The sequence below is a fragment of the Cetorhinus maximus genome, chromosome 9 (assembly GCF_964194155.1).
Source record: "Cetorhinus maximus chromosome 9, sCetMax3.hap1.1, whole genome shotgun sequence".
NCBI classification, from domain to species: Eukaryota; Metazoa; Chordata; class Chondrichthyes; order Lamniformes; family Cetorhinidae; genus Cetorhinus; species Cetorhinus maximus.
This window is the reverse complement of record NC_135887.1, coordinates 1,098,687-1,121,480: the sequence shown is the minus strand read 5'-3', so window position 1 is coordinate 1,121,480 and position 22,794 is coordinate 1,098,687. Positions and strand designations below refer to the sequence as shown.

The window sequence follows — 22,794 nt, the reverse complement described above, 5'->3', positions numbered from 1 at the left end:
AGACTGGTAAGCTTGCTATGCTTAAACATGTGGTAATAACTAACACAGTGACTTATTTTGGCATGAAACTAATTTGTGCTTTATTTTGGTACGATCATAAGACTAGTTAGATAAATATAAATTTTGGTACATTTGACCTCATCTTTTTAGAATGCCAACATTAGTACCTTCCCATTATAGCATCAGGCCAATTCTTTAAAAATCTTGTATCCTGACGTCAACCAACCTGAGCCTGACAATCCATTCCAATTACCAACTATTTTTTGTGTAAAGAAACACTTCTTGGTATCTGTCCTGAAACTTGATATTGAATCCTATCCTTCCCATCTTGACTGCAAGAATGCTTTGCTCCACTGGTATTCAATTATTCCAGATTAAAGCTCCAGAATGTGTTACTTGCTGCACCTAACCAAAGCAAAGCAATTCATCTCTGGTTCCTAATTGTTCAGTTACACTTGTTTGCTTATTGGAATCATCAGAGATCAGGTCTGCACAGTGCTCGTGGAATGTCATTATCTTCATCATAAATCTTAACTTAAAGATTATTAGAGCACATAAACATGCAGAGGAAAAAACTTAATTGCTACTAAATAAAACTGAAAAAACAAAACTATGAAAATTTAATGAGCATATGATCAATTGTTAACTGTCTAGGAGAAAAAAATTATGGGGAGCTGAGCGCTCCCTGTGCGGGCGGGGGTTCCAAGAGTCAGGGCCTGCGCTTTCGCGCATGTGCATGAAAGAGTGCAGAAATCTCCCTGAGGCATTAGTTTAAGTTTTAAAAATCTAAATAAAGGAAAAATTTAAAGACATGTCCCCTCATGTGACAATGTCACATGAGCTGGGACATGTCTATGAATTTTTATAAAAATTTTTATTCAATTTATAAACACTTCATAAAACCTCATCCCACCCGTGGGTGAGGCTCCATGAAAAATGCGAAGGCCGCCTGGGCTCTTCGCCTGCCCCCCAACCTTAAACTGAGCAGCCTGTCTAACTTTAACTAGTTTTTAAATGGCCTTAATAGGCCTTTGACAGTTCGGCAGGCGCACAGCCAAGTTGGCTGCACACTTGCCGAACTGAAAATCTCTGCCCCGCCCCCACTTGCCAAGCCGAAAATTCTGGCCATATATTTCCAAATTAAAGCAGAGTAACATTTCATTCACATGTATATCTCCTGGACTCCAGTGAAGCTGAGATTAATATGTGCTCAGTGTTCATGGCAACAGGTATTAAATATTACATTACATTGAAAAAATGGTCTATTCACATCACATTTAATATAGAATCCTTCAAATTATCCTGGACAATGTCTTTCCCAGCAAGGCATGACTGAGCACTGGCTTTAGACCACAAATCTGTATAATCTAAAGAGTGAAAACAGTTCAGACTTTAAAATAAAATGATGAAGGTCTGTGAAAATAGGCAAGTTCTACATGGCTTTGAAAGTCTATTTTGAAAGGTACAAATTTAATAAAAGAAATTAATACAGCAACTTTCAATCATTAAAACACATGACAAGACTAAAGGTAAAATAAAAGAATTGTTATACATTAAATTGAATGTTAAAAACAATCTTATCAATCAACTCAAGTGAATTTGTGATGAACATTCCATGTACTATGTACAAGATATGCTTGGTGTCATGTTTTCAGGTGACAGTTGACATTTTTTATTCGCATGCAGTATCCCTCTTCCAGTGACACTGGGGCATTCTTGGTTTTGTTTTTTTTTTTACTCGACAGGCTGCACAAACTCAGAAGTGAACAAGGCTTCTGCATACTCCTCACACACATTTTGCAGTTCAGCTGCTACATCACTTAGACCTTCTTCCATTAGCTCTTCAGCCAAGCTAGAATAAAAAGAGAGCAAAGTTATCCAGTCTGTCAAGTGAGCTTATATAAATTAAAATTAACTACACTAAAATAATTGGCATGCTCAGAGATTAGCAAGTAGCCTTGGATTATGAAAATACATTTTATCTTCCTGCAATAATACTCTTGCTTAAGTTTTTTTTCCCCAATTATTTCAATACTTTCCCAGAGAAAAATAAATAAGGCTCCATTTAGTATCGCATTTTAAACCAAGACAATGTTTCATATAAAGGATAGATGTATTAAATAAATGTTATAAAAGTCATTCAACAAAGTAAAACAAAATGAAACTGAAAACTAGTGGACTGAACTAGAGGTCTATTTAATAACATTGATCTATCAAACATGGTGTGTGAAGTTTAATCACATTGATCTACATAATCTCCAGAGCTTTAACTTCACTGTGAGAACCACATTTTTATTAAGTATGCTTAACAAGTACATCTTATCGTTGATCACCATGTTACAAACACCTCACTGGAAGAGCTGTTGCTTTATTACTTAACCGTTAATTCTCAGAAGCACTAGGGAATTGTACCATACCACAAATAAAATCAGAATTTGAACAATTTTACATAGCACACCAATGCATTACATCACACTAACTTCCAGATGGGGCATTTGAGCTTGTAAACATTTGCATATATAGAGTAACAGTATTTAAATATGTCATCATACTGCACCAAGCACTCCTCAAATGGTTTAGAGGGTAGTCAGGTGCCTTTGAGTTATCGACCAATGCCAGCCTGTATCAAGCCGGTGGAAGTTACAAGAGAGCCACTCAAGAAATACTTTCCGTTCACTCCTCTTCCACCCCAAAAGAATCATTAAGGTCATAAGATTGAAATTTGCGACTGGAAAATTGTAATTATGAATCTGTATCCTGCTACCATTATAGCATTGTACTAGTTTTTAAAAAAAGTTACATCCAGGGTATTAAATCATGGTCAAAATGCAACACCTACACATAATTAAAGATTCAAACAAGAGACAGATGTTTACATTTTATTCTTAAGTTTTATTTGTTAAATTGAGAAAAATCTAAGTCACAGCTAATGCAGACCATATTTTCCTGCAATCTCTAATGCAACATAAATACTAGATTACAAAACGGAGACCCAATTTTTACATACTAAATTTTGTCCCATTTGCACCTGAAGGAAACTATATCCATTAATGGAATTAGAGTTTATGAAATTAGAGGAACATGGGCAAGGGGGGCGTGGCCTGCGTCATCTCCATTTTCAGGTCGGCGGGGGCACAGCTGAATCAGCTGTGCGCCCACCGACCTGTCAACGGCCTATTGAGGCCATTGAAAAATCAATTAAAGCAATTAGTGGACCTGCCCTTCCAACATTAAGGTTGGCGGGCAGGTCGGGAGCGCTGGTGGCCACCTGCAAAAGCGTGAAACCACATTCACAGGCGGGATGAGGTTTCATAACTGAATTAAAAAATTAACGTTCACTTTTACTTAAAGTTATGTCCATGTCCCAACTCATGTGATATTGTCAATTGAGGGGACATGGATGGCAAATGAAATTTTCAAAACAAAAACTTTTTCCCTTTGGGAATTGATCTCCCTGAGGCAGCACTTATCCCACCCTCCCACCCGCACAGGGAGCGCACAGCGCTTCCGTGCGGACGTCACAATGGGCAGGCCTTATTTGGCCCACCCATGAAAGATGGCGGCGATCGGAGGGCCACCCACCCAGGCCCACTCCTGTACTTCCCTCCCACAACAGGGGGGAAATTTTGCCCAATAAGTATGTTTATACACTTCCCTTCATCTATAACTCACTGAATTTGGCAACTCGAAAAGTACTGTAATATAGGGCAAGGTCTTTAGGTCGGTGAGCGGGATGTCATCGGGCAGAACTCCCGACATCATTTCAATTTTCAGGTCGGCGGGGGGCGCAGCCGAATCAGCTGTGCGCCCGCCGACCTGTCAACGGCCTATTGGGGCCATTGACAAAGTCATTAACCTCATTAATGGGCCTGCCCATCCAACCTTAGGGTTGGCGTGTCTGTTGGATGGCAGTGCCACATGAGGGGACGTGTCGGGGAAATTTAGCTTTTGCACCTTTACCAGTTTTAAATTTGACACTGATCTCCCTGAGGCAGCGCTTAGCCTCAGGGAGATGAGAGGGCTCTTTCGTGCACATGCCTTAATTGGCACGCCCATGTAAAATGGTGGCATGTCCCCGATCGGATGCGCCTGCTCCTGCACTTACCCCCGCAACAGGAGGAGAATTCTTCCCATAACGTCTTTAATAGGTCCATATCACCTTTGTAAGTTCTCTACACGCATGCCAATTTTAAAAGTTATACATCTTTTAGAGCCCAATTAAACTGTCTCCCCGTGAACCAGTTAATCAAAAGCCAATCCCTTCTAACATTTTTTATTGGGTTTAAAGATCCTGAAAGACTGAAATTTTTTTTTAAAGTTACAGCTTAAAGCCCCTGTATTAATTAGAAGATGTTCCAGCTGTTTTCATTCTGCAAAATCCTATGACGATTAAATGCTCCAGCTTGTTCAAATTAAACACTTCAGTCTGGTTAGTTCCATCAGCAAGTGAAGTATAATGTATCCTTCCAGCAGTAGCTTAGTTTCGCAAAAACACCTCTAATTACTTCAGATGTTCTAAAACAAAATTCATTTCATAGAAGTTAATTTATTAACCTTCACAGATTCTTTAAGCAGAGGGGCAAATTTATTTAACCAAATGTCTAAACAAATGATAGTCAGTAAAATTACACTGGATATTTTTAGAATAAAATGACAAGACACGGCACAGACAATATCATTATGAACATTAACTGCAGACAACTCAAATCAAATTAAATCTACATTGGATACTAAATCTACCATGCAATAATTATCTAAACTTGAGAGTTGCATCCACTTAGTAAGTTGTATGAAAGGCATTCAAGCACGACCTTCATTTGAAAGATATTCTATTTTTAAATATGCAAATGTCAAAGAAATTACGGTAAGCGATTATAATTAATACCTCCTGTAGTTCAAATTAATACAAATCTTGAATAGCTTTATAAAAGATAAGGTGACAACACCCAAAAACTTTAATTTGTTCAGCATCATCTCAAAACAATGCAATTTCCACTTAGTCCATTTGAGTCTTTTGTCGATAAGACTGCATTTTCCCCCAAAAATGTGGCAAAATAGTCAGGATCAAAATAACCGTATTTATGTTATCTACACATTAAAATAAACTTCACTAATGCTGGGAATTTTAACTAAACCATAAAATGCTTGAAACATTCCACATCCTTTTCTCTCCTTTCCTAAAAAGGTACAACTTCCTAAAGGACACACATGATTGTTATTCCACATCCTCTTCCTTGAAACTTTCCAGTAACTATAGCTAATGTAATACCTGTTCATTCATCTCGACACATCATTATAATTACACCTGTAAAAAAAAAATGAGGTAGCTATTCACAATTATTTATTCCAATCTAATGTATAGTCTTCACTGAAAAGCAAAACAAAAAATGCAGACCTTGGAAATCTGAAGCAAAAACAAAATCGCTGAAAATGTACACCGTCTGTAAGCTTCTGTGAAGAAAACAGACCCATTTTATTTTGGGCACATATTCTTTCAAAATAGTTTTGAAGAAAGGCCTGCAGCCAAAATGTAAATCTGTCTGCACTGTCCAAAGATCCCGACTGATTTATTGCATGTTTCCAGTGTTTTTGGTTCGGACTGTGGTATTTATTGCTTTACAGCATAGCCCTCTCTGCAGTCGGAATACTAAACACAGAATGGATGTTTCCATTGCTGAACACCTCCTACTCCGTTTTCAATCCTGATCTTGGTCAACTTTTTCTTCGCCACTTCAGCTCCCTTTCCTATTTTCTGACCCAGTTTGAATGAATGAAATTGTTTACTTTTCCAATGACTAAGAACTGGTAACACTTCCCATACTGGAAAGCTAGTTTAAAAAATGTATTTTATATATATGATTATTATTAAGTTAAGCAATAAATGGTGGATCAACTAAATGAGAGTGACACTTTGGCTTAATGTAATGAAAAGGAGTGATGAAATTCTGGCACAAACTCAATTGATTTTGCAAAGCAATAATAGGATATTTAAAAACTAAAATAGATATATAAAGCAATATGAACTAAATAGACCAGTAAGGACAGTATATGGAGAGTATTACTTGCTTTATTAATTACCTTTCAGTAATTAACCATGGGTTAAAGCTCCCTACAGCCTCATGTGAAATCATTTTTAGATGTCGGTCAAATCTCTCATGGTAGTCAAGTATACTTTGAACTATTTTTTGTGGTATTGAAAGCACAATATCACTCTGCCTTTTCCTGGATAACTTCTGGGCCAAAGGTTCCAACACTGAAGCAAGCTCTGGCTTTCCACTCCATTCCAAGTCCTCATCAGGGCTAAATTAAAACAAAATAACAATTAAGCCAGTAACACATTTATTTTAATTAAAGCAACTTTAAACATGATCTTGACCATAACTTATAACTGACAAGAAAATTATATATTCAAAGAATGGCACCAAAAGGTACAATCAAACCCAAGTTACGAAAAAACTACTGTCAGCTCAGTTATCGCCATTGCCTGAAAAATGGAGCCATGTTCATTTCAAACACTTCAGCAACAGAACATGGGAATCAGGCTAAAAGCAAAAAACTGCGGATGCTGGAAATCTGAAGCAAAAACAAAAATAACTGGAAAAACTCAGCAGGTCTGACAGCATCTGCGGAGAGGAACACAGTTAACGTTTTGAGTCCGTATGTCTCTTCATCACCTGGTGAAGAGTCATACGGACTTGAAACGTTAACTGTATTCCTCTCCGCAGATGCTGTCAGACCTGATGGGAATCAGGGTAATGTTTTAACTCCAGAAATCAGAGATAAAACTGATTGTTGAAATAAATTTACAAAGAACGTTTTTGCATGTTGTACTGAACAATGTAAAAAGCCAGTTTTAATTGGCATTCCAGCCGAATTTATCCAATGGGGTTTACAAAAACCAATTTCATTATATAGCTACACTGGTCAAGGGCTTGGGCTGCAGTTATCTGATATACAAGTTCAGAGCAGGAGTAGGTTGCTTGGCCCCTCGAGCCTGCTCCGCTATTCAATAAGATCCTGGCTGATCGGAATGTAACCTCAACTCCACATTCCTACCCCCAATGACCTTTCCCCGCCCCCTGCTAATCAAGAATGTATCCAGCTCTGCCTTAAAAATATTCAAAGATTCTGCTTCCACTACCTTTTGTGGAAGAGCGTTCCAAAGACTCACGACCCTCAGAAAGAAATTTTCATCAGTCTTAAATGAGCAACCCCTTATTTTTAAACAGTGACCCTTAGTTCTAGATTCTCTCACAAGAGAAAACATCCTCTCTACATCCACCCTGTCAAGACCCCGCAGGATCTTAAAGGTTTCAACTGAGTCACCTCTTACTCTTCTAAATTCCAATGGATACATGCCTAACCTGTCCAGCCTTTCCTCATAAGACAACCCCCCCATTCCTGGTATTAGTCTAGTAAACCTTCTCTGAATTGCTTCTAATGCATTTACATCTTTCTTTAAATAAGGAGACCAGTACTGTACACAGTGCTCCAGATGTGGTCTCACCAACGCCCAGTACAAGTGAAACATAACCTCCTTACTTTTGTAATTAATTCCTCTCACAATAAATGATAACATTCTATCAGCTTTCTTAATTACCTGCTGTACCTGCATACTAACCTTTTGTGATTCATGCACTAGGACACCCAGATCCCTCTGAATCTCAGAGCCCTGCCACTCTTGCACTGACGCAAATTGAATTTGAAATCATACCAGGCAAGCTCACAATTATGATCCTAAAGTGTGCACTACAATCCAATCTTTACAAAGGTCTGCACCATATATCAGAAAGCTATTTCTCGAAAAGTCAAGGAGATTAAGGAGGGAGAGAGGTGTCAAAATAAATTACCAAAACAAAGCATTGCAATATTCACAACTTACTCAGCTTCCGAAAACCTCTGAATTATTGTATCCGTAGTTGGATCACTATGTTCAACAGTTCTGGTGATTCTGATAGGCTGTGGAGTGTGTGGCTTTGTGTCAATTAAGACAAATTCTCTTTCTGTCAGAACAGAAATATCAGTAGAACATTATTCAAATGCAAACAAGTTTTCTTTCCAAAGCACTAAATTAGCTCAACAACAGGTTTCATTTCTGCACTTCGTAAATGTGGGTCCCATATGCAGAGATTCTAGAACTCAGTTTAATCTCATTGATGATTGTAGTATCATCAAGACAGAAGTATTCATAATCCATGATCATTTAAAAATAAATTCTTGGATAATATGATTGAGTCTGTTTGAATAAATCATTCTGCATGCTCAAAGATTTATTATGCAAGGTATCTAGTAATATCACCATTTAAATTTCACTGTTACCATGGATTACAGCATTTTCACTACGATTTATCTTTTAAAATATAATTACGTATATAGAGTGCACAGCTTTGGACTCGTGTTATAAAAAAAGTGGAACAGACACAAAAAATGGTCTACAATATAGTACCAGAACCAAGTGGTTATACTTATCAGGAAAGGCTGAAAAGGCTGGTGCTTTTTTTCTATAGAAAAGAGAAGGCTGAAGAGTGACCTGATAGATGTCTTTAAAATTATGAAGGGGTTTGATAGGGTTAATGCAGAGAAGGTGTTTCCACTTGTAAGGGAGACCAAAACTATAGGCCATAAATACAAGACAGTCACTGTTGTAAATGTAGCAGTCAATTTGAACACAGCAAGATCCCACGATAATAACCAGACCATCCACTCATTGAGGGATAAATATTAGCCAGGAGTTAGAGAAAACTTCCCCCATTCTCCTTTGAAATCGGACCATAGGATCTTTACATCCACCCCAGGGGGTTTCAGTTTAAAATCTCATCCAAAAGATGGCACCTCTGAATGGTATAGGCTGAAAGGCCTCCAATTAGGCTTTTATCCAGTGTGACACTTTTGTTCAATGTCAGAAATAAGGCTTCTGTTTCTTAGTACCAGACTTGGGGAAGATGGGAGCCTTTTGGCATGTAAAGGGTACGTTTGAATAGGAAGGAAATCTCAGCAAGTCCTCACTTAATGTCCTTTCACTTTAACATCATTAATAAAGCAGTGTCATATATATTTAACATTGCCAGTTACGCTTTAATGTCATTTGCCACAGGTTTCCTCTTCAGTGGCCTGTCTACTCACATGACTTTTCCAGTAGCGCTTCCACTCTCACCCTTAGTCCCTCTTCCTCCCGCTCCTGCCCTTGCTAACTCCCAGCCTTGCTGACTACCTCCTGGCCTCTGTTACCCGAGTCCTCGGGGTCGGTCCTGCTGCTGGCTTCACTCCTGAACTCGCACAAAATCCAGGGCTTCAGCTGCTAACTGCACTGACCAACTTCTGCCATTAGATGGATTCTGGTCTAAAAGTACTGTGCACAGAGGTAAGGTTTTTTTCGTTCATGGAATGTGGGCGTTTATTGCCCTTGTTCAGAGGGCATTTAAGAGTCAGCCACATTGCTGTGGGTCTGGAGTTACATACAAGGCCAAGCCAGGTAAGGACAGCAGATTCCCTTCCCTAAAGGACGCTAGTGAACCAGATGGGTTTTTACAATAATCAGTTTCGTGGTCATCATGTCCTTTAATCCCAGATTGTTGTTGAATTCAAATTTCACCATCTGCCGTGGTGGGGTTTGAACCCAGGTCCCCAGAACCTGGCTCTCTGGAATACAAGTCCAGTGACAATACCACTACACCACCGCCTCCCCTTACTGTAATGTACTGTCATTTTCAAAAATAATTAATTTGCATGTTGTGTTTCTTTTATATTTTGTGATGTATTTTATTTTGCAAGTTATTTCAGCTAGGAATGCACAGTGCTGCACATGTATGGTACAGTAGCTCAACTTGTATATTGCTTTTTTCTAGGCGAGAAATGTCAGAAAGAACCTAACAGTTTAACATATGATTCACTTAAAAGTTGTTTGGCTTAAAGTCATTTTCAGGAACGCAACCACAACTTTGAGGAACTACTGTAATGAACTTGCAAAATGAATAAATCGAAAAGTGAACAGTCACCTAAAAGTAGAAAGGGGTAGGGAATAGAAATCAAAAGAGCAAGTAGATGAAGAAGAGATGAATATGCAAATAAATAAAATTGTGCATAAAAGGAGGGGAGGTAGAAGGAAGAGGGGAAGAAAATCATATCCACCATCAGGGTGATGGCAAAGGACTGGAGGATGGTCAACGTTACACCCTTGTTCACAAAAGGAGAGAAGGATAAACCTAGCAATTACAGGCCTGTTGGCTTAACATTGGAAGTGGGAAATCATTAAGTAACAACAAATCAGGAAAATATTGACAGCCACATGATAAGCATGGACTAATATAAGAGACAGTGCAGATTTGTTCAACGCAAATAGTATTTTATTAAATCGATCACATTTTCTGTGAAGGTAAAATGGGGGAATGAGAAACAATTATGGCAGGAAGATGGAGATTTAATAGAAATATGGCTGCAAACTGAAAATTCAAGTACAAGCTTGATATATTGGGTTATAAGTTTTTTCTTAAGGAGGGATAGAGTCAGTGTGGTTACAGCACCGACCAGTTAGCTGCGTCTGTGTCAGCTCTTGCAAGAACAGTTTAGCTAGTCTCACTCCACTGTACTTTCCTTCTAAGTCCTGCAAAATTTTCTCTTCCGGTTCTTATCGGGATCCCTTTTGAAAGTTACAATTTAATTTAACTCTACCACCCTTTTAGGCAGTGCATTCCAGAACCTACAGGCAGAATTCTGTCCTTGGCATGCGGGATCGGTAGGGGTGGGCAATCGGGAAGCCTGCGATCAACAACACACTGCGATTTCGAGCTGGTGAGCCAACTGAGGCCCACCGGGCATGATACGCGAGCGGCAACACTGAGCGCTGCCTGTGCGGGCTGGGAGGGGAGAGCAAGTGAGCCTAGTGCGAACTTCGCACTTGCGCGTTGAATCATCTCCGAGGCATGGAACTGCCTCAGGGAGATGAAGAGAGATTTTTTAAAAATAAAGAGCAGAAAAATGTAATGAAACATGTCCCCTCATGTGACTCTGTCACATGAGCAGAGGCATGTTTTTGATTAAAAAATAAAGTTTTTATTTTATTTGTATTTGCTTTTGGAAACCTCATCTCGCCCGTGGATGAGGTTTCCAAAAAAATGCAAAGGCTGCTTAGTCTTTACACCTGCCCATCAACCATTAGGTTGAACGGGAAGTGAAAACTTAATGTCAGTTGATAACTTAATGGCCTTAATAAGCCTTTTAATTGTTGGTGGGCGCACTGCCGGCTCCAGTGCACGCCCGCCGACTGAACTATCGTGTGACTGTACATTGGCGTCGGCACGCTCGGCCGACATCATCGCCCGTCATTTCACGCTCGGTCGGGTCGGGAGCGCACCCACCCGCTGAGCTAAAAATGTTAAGATCCCAGCCGATTTTAATAACTGGACAGGTCAGATCCCTGAGTGAAGCCTGGCTTGCTAGATCCTAACTTTTTTGAAACCGTGAAGGTAAGTTACTGAACAAATTCAGTTCTGATGAGCTTTTAACATAAAGATAAAAAAAAATGTATTAAACAAGATAAAATGAACTATATGACACCAGACAAAAAGGTTAGAAAAATCTCAATACAAACACAAGAAAATGATCCAAATATTCACTATCCCGCACCCCAGCTACATCTTTACAGACACATACAAATTCGGAAAGATAAAACAATTTACCACATCTATCTTATACTCTAATAGTCAGGGTAAGTACGTGGTTTATGTGAACCAGCTGGTGAACTGTAGTCAGACACATCGCACTGCAAAGTAAATGAGAGATGCGACCAAGCGGTTCTATGGACTTCTCAACAGCCCACCCAGAAGCTTGTCACACCGTGAGCCAACCTGCCTCATAGAAACTCTGTCTTTCTCACGAGGGTTCCCAATCTCCACATTTGAAGAACTCGCCTTGGAATTCTCTCCAAACATTGCTGCCGCTCTGATGGCTTCAACAAGAATCCACCTCCAGGGTTTCAATCTCGCCTCGAGATTGCTTTCCCTTCTTTTCTCAGAGTACACTCGCACTTCACCTTCCAAGCATATTTTCAGAGCTTCAGCCGTGCCAAGCAGAACATTACTCCAATGTTTACTCCAAAAGGGTACTTTTGCCCTTACGGCCCACAGCACAGAGTCACCAACCTTCGGTTGCCCTCTCAGATCTTCTGGGCTTCTCGAGCCCACCACACTTCAAGTCTACTCCTTGCAGCTCTCTAACTTGGAGCCTTTTTCCCTGTTCCTGTCATTTATTTTGACTCAACGGGATCTATCTCTGATGCCTGTCTTTGTCCCTGTCCGGGACCTCTTTCTGCTGATTTTGGACCTACTCCCTGTCCCCCTCCCCCATGTCCTGTTCCCTCGGGCACTTTCCTTCTAATGGCACTCCGGTTCAGGTCACCTAACCTGCCATTTCACTTCTTTCCCTTCTGCATGTGTATGCAGGGCCGGTCCCTGGCCTGCGGATGTGAAAAGACTAATTGCGCACGTGCGACCCTTTCCCAGCCGGCATATACATGAAAAGCCCAAGTTCCCGACCTGAAAGCAGTAAAAAACACTAACTGTGCACTTGCAGCCACACCCTGGATGGCACATGTGCAGAAGGCCCAAGGCCTGCTGGGAACTGGAGCTCCTGGCCTCCAAGCTCCCGATTTGAAAGTATCTGGGTTTCCTAACACTAACTAATATTGTGAGCAATTTTGGGCCCCGTATCTCAAGAAGGATGTGCTGGCCCTGGAGAGGGTCCAGAGGAGGTTCATGAGAACAATCCCAGGAATGAAAGGCTTAACATATGAGGAACGTTTGAGGACTCTGGGTCTATACTCGATGGAGCTTAGAAGGATGAGGGGGGATCTGTTTGAAACTTACAGAATACTGAAAGGCCTGGAAAGAGTGGACGTGGGGAAGATGCTTCCATTAGTAGGAGAGACTAGGACCCGAGGGCACAGCCTCAGAGTAAAGGGAAGACCTTTTAGAACAGAGATGAGGAGAACCTTCTTTAGCCAGAGAGTGGTGAATCTATGGAATTCATTGCCACTGAAGACTGTGGAGGCCAGGTCATTGAGTGCATTTAAGACTGAGATAGATAGGCTCTTGATTGGTAAGGGGATCAAAGGTTACGGGGAGAAGGCAGGAGAATGGGGTTGAGAAACTTATCAGCCATGATTGAATGGCGGAGCAGACTCGATGGGCCGAATGGCCTAATTTCTGCTCCTATGTCTTAGGTCTAACCACGTGCTGTGAAAATAAGTTCTTCCTCATGTCACCATTGCTTTTTTTGCCGATCACCTTAAATTGGATGTCCTCTGGTTCTTGACCCTTCCACCAATGGGAAAACTTTCTCCCCATCTATACTGTCTAGGCCGCTCATGATTTCGGGCACCTCTAATAAATCTCCTCTCAGCATTCCCTTCTCTTAAGGAGAACAAACATATTTCCTCCAGTCTATTCCTAAAATGTGGTACCCAGGATCGGACACAACACTTAAGTTGAGGTTGAGCAAGTGTTTCATAAAAGTTCACCAAGGGAAGAATTTTCCCGTCGGCGAGCAGGGGTGGGGTCCGCTCGCCAACGGGTAAGATGACACGGAATGACGTCATCCCACGTCATTTGCATTTTCAGGTAGGCGGGGGCGCAGCCGAGTCAGCTGTGCGCCTGCCGACTTGTCAACGGCCTATTTAGGCCATTCAAAAAACAATTAAGCTCATTAGTGGACCTGCCTGTCCAACGTTAAGGTTGGCGGGCAGGTCGGGAGTGCTGGCGGCCACCTGCAAAAGCGTGAAACCTCATCCATGGGCAGGATGAGGTTTCATTGCTGAATCAAAAAATTAAAAAACACTTTTAATTAACGTTATGTCCATGTCCCAACTCATGTGACATTGTCACGAGGGGACATGGATGGTGAATGAAATTTTCACCGATCTCTTAGTCTCAGGAGATCGGAGCGCTCATGCGTGCACTTCCCTGCCAGCACAGGAAGTGCATCGGGCTTCCCTGGGGACGTCACACTGGGCGGGCCTTAACTGGCCCGCCTTCTAAAAATGACAGCCGCTCGGAGGGCCACCCGCCCACGTCTGCCCCTGCACCTCCCCCCTAACTTGGGGGTGGGACGACTTTCCCCATAACTTCCATAATTTTTGAATCCTCCTTAGATACAAGGGTGTTTGCCAGAGGACTAGAGATCTGCAAATGTTACACTCTTTTCAAAAAAACGATGTAAGGGTAAACCCTTACTTAACAGGCCTGTTAATTTAAGCTCAGTGGTAGAAAAGTGTTTAGAAATGATAGTTTGAGTAAAAATTAATCCACATTTCTCCAACTGACTGTTAAATAAAGAAAGCCAAGATGGATTTGTTAAAGGCAAATCGTGTTTAATTAACTTGACTGAGTTTTTGATGAGGTAGCAGAGAGGGTTGACGAGGGTAATGTGGTTGTTTTGGTGTACATATACTTCAACAAAGGCATTTGAAGAATAGACAGGAAGAAAGAAGTGCTGAGAAAAGAGTGGAAAAGGCATTAAAAACATCAGCCATCTTAATCTTCAGTTCTTGCTGTTTTTCTCCCTTATATCCCTTTCTCTATTTATTTAATGCTCTGCTTCCACATAGTTTTCCCCACACCACTATATTCTTTCAAATTCTCCCCCATGCTAGTAGTTACTCTCTGCATCTGACATCGGTCCCAGTCTGTTTTATTTTAATTCATTCATGGGATATGGGCATCACTAAGGCCAGCATTTATTTATTTTATTTTTTTGCAAAAATATACTTTATTCATAAAATAACTTCAATCACATTCCAAACCATTTCAAAAACACCATTACAAGGGTACAATCCAGGTTAAACTTTTACAAAATGTATCACCAGATGCATCAGTACAAACAATATTACAATCATTTACAGCCCTTCATTTTGAGCTGTACAGCCCGAGGGGCTCTAAACAGTTCCCAGTCTCTCGGTGCACTGTGGCAGAAAGGTCTTAGACAGCGACCCTTCCCCATTGCGCCTTTGCGGCAGCTGCCCCAAGCTTTAGTGCGTCCCTCAGCACGTAGTCCTGGACTTTGGATTGTGCCAGTCTGCAACACTCGGTCGGGGACAACTCTTTGCGCTGGAAGACCAACAAGTTTCGGGCAGACCAAAGCGCGTCTTTCACTGAGTTGATGATCCTCCAGCTGCAGTTGATGTTTGTCTCGGTGTGTGTCCCTGGGAACAGCCCGTAGAGCACAGAGTCCTGTGTCACAGATCTGCTCGGGATGAACCTCGACAGCAACCACTGCATCTCTCTCCAGACTTTCTTTGCAAAGGCACAATCCACAAGGAGGTGAACAACGGTCTCTTCCCCACCACAGCCACCTCGAGGGCAACATGCCGAGGGGGTGAGACTCCTGGTGTGTTGGAAGGATCTGACAGGGAGGGCCTTTCTCACCACCAGCCAAGCCACGTCTTGGTGCTTGTTGGAAAGTTCTGGCGATGAGGCATTCTGCCAAATGACTTTGACAGTCTGCTCGGGGAACCATCCCACAGGGTCCACCCTCTCCTTTTCCCTCAGGGCCTCTAGGACGTTACGTGCTGACCACTGCCTGATGGACTTGTGGTCAAAGGTGTTTTTCTGCATAAATTTTTCCACCAGGGACAGGTGGTACGGCACGGTCCAACTACTTGGAGCGTTCCGCGGCAGCGTGGCCAGACCCATCCTTCGCAACACCGGGGACAGGTAGAACCTCAGCACGTAGTGACACTTGGTGTTTGCGTACTGAGGGTCTACGCACCGCTTGATGCAGCCACACACAAAGGTGGCCATCAGTATGAGGGCGATGTTGGGCACGTTCTTTCCCCCTTTATCTAGAGGCTTGTACATCGCGTCCCTGCGGACACGATCCATTTTCGACCTCCAGATAAAGCGGAAGATGGCTCGAGTGATCGCCATCGCGCAGGAGTCTGGAATGGGCCAGACCTGCGCCACGTACAGCAACAGCGAGAGTGCCTCACACCTGATGACCAGGTTCTTACCCGCAATGGAGAGGGAGCGTCGCTCCCACATGCCCAGTTTCCTTTTCACCATAGACACTCGCTCCTTCCAGTTTCTAACGCATGCCCTGGTCCCTCCGAACCATATCCCCAGCACCTTCAGGCCGTCAGCCCTGACAGTGAAGGGGACAAAGGATCGGTCAGCCCAGTTCCCAAAGAACATGGCCTCGCTCTTCCCACGATTTACCTTGGCTCCCGAGGCCAGTTCGAACTGGTCGCAGATGTGGATCAGTCTGCGCACCAACAGCGGATCCGAGCAGAAGACGGCGACGTAGTCCATGTACAGGGAGGCTTTTACCTGAGTGCCTCCACTGCCTGGGATCGTCACTCCTCTTATGCCCGGATCCTTCCTGATGGACTCGGCAAAGGGTTCTATGCAACACACGAAAAGAACAGGAGAGAGAGGACAGCCCTGCCTGACTCCAGATTTAATCGGAAAGCTATCTGTTTCCCACCCATTGATTGAGACTGCGCTACTGATGTTAGTGTAGAGCAGTTGGATAAGGCCAGCATTTATTGCCCATCCCTAATTGCCCTTGAGAAGGTGGTGGTGAGCCACCTTCTTGAAATGGTGCATTCCACGTAGTGTAGGCACACCCACAGTACTGTTAGGAAGGGAGTTCCAGGATTTTAACCCAGCGACAATGAAGGAAAGACAATATAGTTCCAAGCAGGACGAAGTGTGGGTCGGAAGGGAGCTTGCAGATTGTGGTGTTCCCATGCATCTGCTGCCTTTGTCCTTCTAGGTAGTAGAGGTCACAGGTCAGGAAGGTGCTGTTAAAGGAGCCTGGATGCATTGCTGCTGTGCATCTTGTAGATGCTACGCACTGCACCTATGCATGGTGGTGGGGGGAATGAACATTTAGGTGGCGGATGGGATGCTGCCAACCAAGTGTGCTGCTTTGTCCTGGATGGTGTTGCAACTTCAAATGTTGTTGGAGCTATACTCAGCCAGGCAAGTGGGGAGTATTTCATCACACTCCTGACCTGTGCTTGTAGATGGTGGACAGGTTCTGGGAAGTCGGAAGTCAGGAGGTGAGGTATTTACTGCAGAATATCCAACCTCTGACCTACCCTTATAGCCACAGTATTTATATGGCTGGTCCAGTTTAGTTCCTGATCAGTGGTAACCTCCAGGATGTAAAATCAGGTAATGATGATTATCCTTACGCTTTTAAATCGGAAAACATGCATTAATCCAGAGCTGCACCCAGATTATATCCAAAAGTTTATTTACTTTTGTAAGTAAGCTATGTAAGGGAACATCTGGTTGCCTGTTGTAGGTAAGGAATATTATTTTCCATTTTGTTTCTGGAAAAGTAAGTTACTTTACTCTTTCTGGGGAGATCTCTTGCAAACATCCTTACAAAGCAGGAAATGTGCAACCTTTTCCTACTTCCAATCTTTTCCCACTCCTGAGCAATGTCACAGGAGTGAGAGTCTGGCTCACTCCCAGACTCAGAATTCTCACTCACCCTCATCCCCACACATCAATAGATATTCACACTCACACACAGTGAGTGAGCACCCAGAAACTAGGAGTGAGCTGGACACACAGAGTCTGATCCTCACACAATCTTATGGTCATCTTTATTAATTACTCTTCTTTTTACATTATCAATTTATTGCTTTATTTTTGCTCTGCAAGTTGTTTCTTCTCTGATACTTAACTTTTTTGAATTTCATGGCCAGAATCTTTTGGTTGGCGTGCGGGTGTGGGCCCCGCTCGCCGAGGTGTAAAATGGCACGCGGTGATATCAGGCATGCATCTCTCCAATTTGCAGTTCAGTGGGCGCACACCAGAGTCGGCTGTGCGCCCGCAGAACTGTCAAAGGCCTATTAAGGCCATTTAAAAACTAATTAAAACAAAACAACAGAGCTGCCCATCCAACCTTAAGGCTGGCGGGCAGGCAAAGAGCCCAGGCGGCCTTCGCATTTATCATGAAGCCTCATCCACAGGCAGGATGCGGTTTCATGAAGGATTTATAAATCCAATAAATTTTTTAAATAAAATTCATTGACATGTCCCAGCTCCTGTGACACTGTCACGAGGGGACATGTCTGAAAATTTTTACTTTTTTTTTTAATTTCGTTTTTCAAAATTTAAATAAACTCCCTGAGGCAGCTCCTTGCCTCGGCAGACTCTGTCTACTCCCCCCGCCCGCACAGGGAGCACTCAGTGCTTCCAAATGAGCGTCACGCTGGGCGGGCCATAATGGCAGCACGCAGCTGATTGCGGGTGGCGATCGGCTACTCGTCTGCTCCCGCTCATCCCCCTCGACAGGGAGAAAATTCTCCCCCATGAAGCTTTCTGAAATTTGCTCATTGGCCCCGTGAGTGATTAAAAGAAAGGAAATATTGCCCCCCCCAACACCCCTATGCAAAAAGGTTGGACAAACCTAAAGGAACAGGCTAAGTTGGCAACTAAAGATCACTAACTACACACCAGAGCTCAAACTACTCGAGAACACACAAGATTCACAGCTCCATGGTAAATTACCTTGCTTTTCTTCCTCAGTCCAAAAATCAGGATCAGCATATTCAATCTGGCAAATTCTTCTGCAAACTGCCTCTTGGTATCTCTGACAATTTATTGAAATAAAAGTAAAAATAAGAAAGTACTGATATCAAGTAGTCTAGACTGTAATACTTTTAAAGTATGCTAACATTAAGAGCAACTTGTAAAATTATTAGCAGTTTCTCATGGCAAATTCAGATGTCTGTAATTTTATTTTAATGTAAAATTGTCTGTAATTTTAAGGACTGAAATTTCTTTTTGAAAGCAGTAATATGTGTTTTTCCTTTAATTATGAGTATTTAAATAGATTCAATACTATTTCAGATAATTCAATGTCATTTCTCACCCTCCAACCAAAATACTACTGTGGTTTACAAAATTCAAGTTTAATTAAAAACACTGATGCAAATAGATCCTTGTCAGGGAGATTTTCAAACAATTAATTTAAAAACAATGGGACTAAATAAAATTGTTTGGTTGATGTGTTGTAGAATGTATAATGTCCGTAATGTAATATGTATGATGATGGTACTTAAATAGACTAAAAATGAGTGCATATGCTCATTTTAAAATAAGGTTAACTGGAGATATTGGCTGGGGGGGTTTCTGGCACTTGACAGCCTACGATTCTCCCACCCATTAAGATGGGTTGGGGATGAGGAAGTCCTGGCTATTGCACAAGCAGAAAACCTTGGCATTCTATTCAGCGTTGTGATGATACAGGGTTACTCAAAGAAACAGCTATTCAGATTCTTCAAATGAAGATGCCCTGCATGTAATACAGTGAATAATAATCTCAAGACTACACGTCTCAAAATGTCTATGAAAACGCAATTGCTACTCAGTGCATTGGCGCTCCAACATTGAATTTGCTGCAATGAGCATAGGTGGACAAGAGTCAGACCCTTTCCAATGAGGAAGAAAGAAAAAAAAAATCATTAAAAAGTTAGTCTAGAATATTTTCACTAATCTGTCAGCAGTCAAATTAAGGGCAGCATCGGCAAGCCCCAAGAAATGGTAATTTAGTTATCCTGCTAACTGGGAATGCAGAAAGATGGAAAGAGATGGCGAAAGAGGGATATTTTTCAAAAGGGCAATCAAAATATAATTAGACAAGCAAAAGCTCAACATGCCAATATCTTGGACCATGGAACAAGAACAATGCCTTTTCCAATCTTAGCTAAAGGCTAGGCATTTCTATTAGAATTGGGAGGAAATACCCCAGCCTACTCTGGAACAGAATCAACCTGTTAATACAAGCATGCTAATATCAGAGAATTCCATTTCTCTCAGTAATGAAATGGTTTGTCATGCAGAAGGTGCATTCCAGGAACAGGGATTTTTTTTTAAATTGCAATTTAAACTGAAAGGCATTGGCCCAGATATTGCATCTGTAATGATGGTGAAATTGTCAGCGTTCACCTTGATCAGAGCTGTGGAACTGACAGCAACTTCTGGTGGTTGCACATTTTTTCTATTCTTTCATGAGATGTGGGCATCAATGGCAAGGCCAGCATTTGTTGCACATCCCTAATTGCCTTTGAGCTGAGTGGCTTGCTGAGGGCATTTAAGAGTCAGCCACATTGTGGGGTGTGTGTGTGTGTGTGTGTGTGTGTGTCGGCCGGGAGCGGGGGGGGGGGTCACTTGTAGGCCAGACCAGCTAATGACAGCAGATTTCCTTCCATAAAGAACACTAGTGAACCAGATGGGTTTTTTTACAACAAATAATGAGTTTCATGGTCACCATTACTGAAACTAGCTTTCAATCCCAGACTTTATTAATTAATTAATAGAATTTAAATTCCACTAGCTGCCATGGGGAGGATTTGAACTCGTGTCTCCAAGGCATTAGCCTGGGCCTCTGGATTACTAATCCTGTCGGGGAGAGAAGTGGGTGGGGGTGGGGCTGCTGTTGGAGATGGTAGGGTAATGGTAAAGTTAGAAAATTCACACATTATTGTCAGTGATTACTTGCTCATCCATAAAGTATGCTGCTGGGGTCCACACAAATGGAAATCTTTAGAAATCACTTGATTGATATGAACTTTTATTTTTATGCTCTAATCTCACTGTTAAAATTCCCCCATAAAAATTGACTTGTTGAATGAGGTATAACTGGGTTTATCAAGTCATAATTATTGCTGGGCTACCTTTCTGACCCTGAAAAGTTAATTTTCATAATTGTGGAATGTCCTTATTATATTCAAAACCAAAGGAATTATCATTAAAAAGTTTAACATTTATGATATTTCAGTTTCTACCTTAATCCCATACGTATGTCCCTACCTTTGTTTTGAAATGATTAAAAAGTGAAGGATAATTTGTGGATTTTAATTCCCGATTTGCTGTGTTGGAATTCTTCAGCGAGGCTGCTTAGACCGCCAAAAATTGCACCACAACCAATTAATGTCAGGAAAGATAAAACCTATGCCACAGAGATTGTTAGATCTCTACAGGCAGTTTTCTTTGAAGTTAGCGGCAAGCGCCAGCACCCTGCTGTAAACTGCAAAATCCAGGCCATCAAATATACTTACTTCCATCTCTTCTATTCTCTGTAGCATGTTCTCTAGCGTAGAGCCATCTTGCAACACCAAAGCTTCTGAATGAGCTTTTGCATTTAGCTCCAGATTCAATAGCTCTTGTGCTGTGTCCTCCAGCAGCTCATCTAATAGTTTTTCACCAAGGATGTCCGCACTAGCTGCAGCCTGTAAGTAACAGATACAATTTTGTTCTTATAATCAACATGTGTTGGCACATTCTTACAGGGGACCAGAAAAAAATTAATACTCTACTGGTCAATAATTGGATAGAGTTAGGGTTGTTCTGCTTTTACAAGAGAGGATGCTTGCTAAAAATAATTGAGAGTATTTTTTGAAATGTTGCAATTCATTGCCAAATCTATAGCACCAAAAGAATCCATCAAAGCACCAAGTCACCAAATTAGGCTATGGGGGTTACGTAGTCAAGCTGAATATCTTGAGTCACAAAATAATGCCACCACACTTTGTTGATTGACTCAAAAAGTAAAAGAGTGCGATATTCACCTCAGAACCTGAAAGAAATGAGGCATACACATTGTGAGCCCCTTGTCTGTATTTTTAAACAATTACAGTTATAGACTAATCGTTTGTACTGGAAGAATGTTTATACAGCTCTTTTTTTTTAAAAAAAGGGTAATAAGGCTGAACCAGGGAACTATTAGCCTATTAGTTTGACTTCAGTTATAGGCAAGATGCTTGAAAAGGTTTTAATTTATAGAGAAAATGTGGAAGAGATCACTAGTTTAGAGCCATTGTCTGCCTGGGATGTTTAGAAAGCCTAAAGGTTACTCTACAAGATTGAATCTTACAAACTGACTGGTGCCTGCAGGCAGAGATTTGTGACATGAATGCACCCATACACACAGAGTTGGCAGTGATGGATACAGAAGACAGTTTAAAAAACAATTCCTACATCCAGGAAGTTATCATTCTCAAATATGAAAACGATTTGATAACTCAAAATATTGAAAGAACTTTATATTTATCGGCACAAAACACTTGATAACTTAAGTTTTATTTTTCTAAGGCAGGGACCCAGACTACTTATTTGTCCGGTTTGCAATGGAATCTGCGATCAAAAGATTATATTTTTTGAGATGTGATGGTGGGAGGGGTCAGGGGGAAATTGATGGGACAGGGTGTGGGAACTGACAGGGGGCTGTGGAGAGCAAGTGATGAGTGGGGGGGCCAGGGGGGTGGAAGTGACAAGGTGAGAAAAAATATGACTGGCCCAGTTACTAAGGAAACTAAAGGCGGAATCATCCCAGAAGTGCGGTAGGGGTGTGAAAAACCTTTGACCTGCCAGCCACAATGGCAGGTCTTTGTGCCATATTGTCCGATCCCTGCCTCATTAATTATGCAGCCACAGGTAACACGCCGTCACGCCAGAGGGCGCCCTCTGAATCGCCCGCCATGCTGTTACCTCACTGTTTCCTCACTCCGGGTGCCATATCTAAACTGCAACTGTGCACACAGTTCTCAATGCTCACAGCCCAGGACTGGTCCAGTGAAGTCACACACCCAAAAGCCAAGAAGAGTTCAGTGACCCGTCACTGGAATGCCTTTTGGCGGCTGCCATGATGTCCTCCACCCTTGCTCTACTGGGCATCCTGCAGCCAAACTCATCATTCCGGCTTGGGTGGCAGTGGTGGTCAGTGCCGATGCTGCCCAGAAGAGGTTGGCCATCCAGTGCAGAAAAAGGATGAATGATCTCATCC

At 41.9% G+C, this 22,794-nt stretch overlaps 1 protein-coding gene across 1 annotated transcript in view; it reads right to left on the bottom strand.

Annotated features, from left to right (window-relative positions):
- Positions 1-1,427: 1,427 nt before the first annotated feature.
- kiaa0753 (KIAA0753 ortholog) overlaps positions 1,428-22,794 on the bottom strand; it is a 44,927-nt gene continuing 23,560 nt past the window's right edge. Inside the window, exons 14-18 of the mRNA XM_078547942.1 lie at positions 21,071-21,241; positions 18,519-18,600; positions 7,883-8,003; positions 6,079-6,300; positions 1,428-1,852 (exon numbers count right to left, since the gene is read on the bottom strand). Of these exons, the coding sequence (XP_078404068.1) occupies positions 1,735-1,852; positions 6,079-6,300; positions 7,883-8,003; positions 18,519-18,600; positions 21,071-21,241 (714 nt within the window). The 3' untranslated portion in view covers positions 1,428-1,734. The remainder of the gene's footprint in view (positions 1,853-6,078; positions 6,301-7,882; positions 8,004-18,518; positions 18,601-21,070; positions 21,242-22,794) is intronic.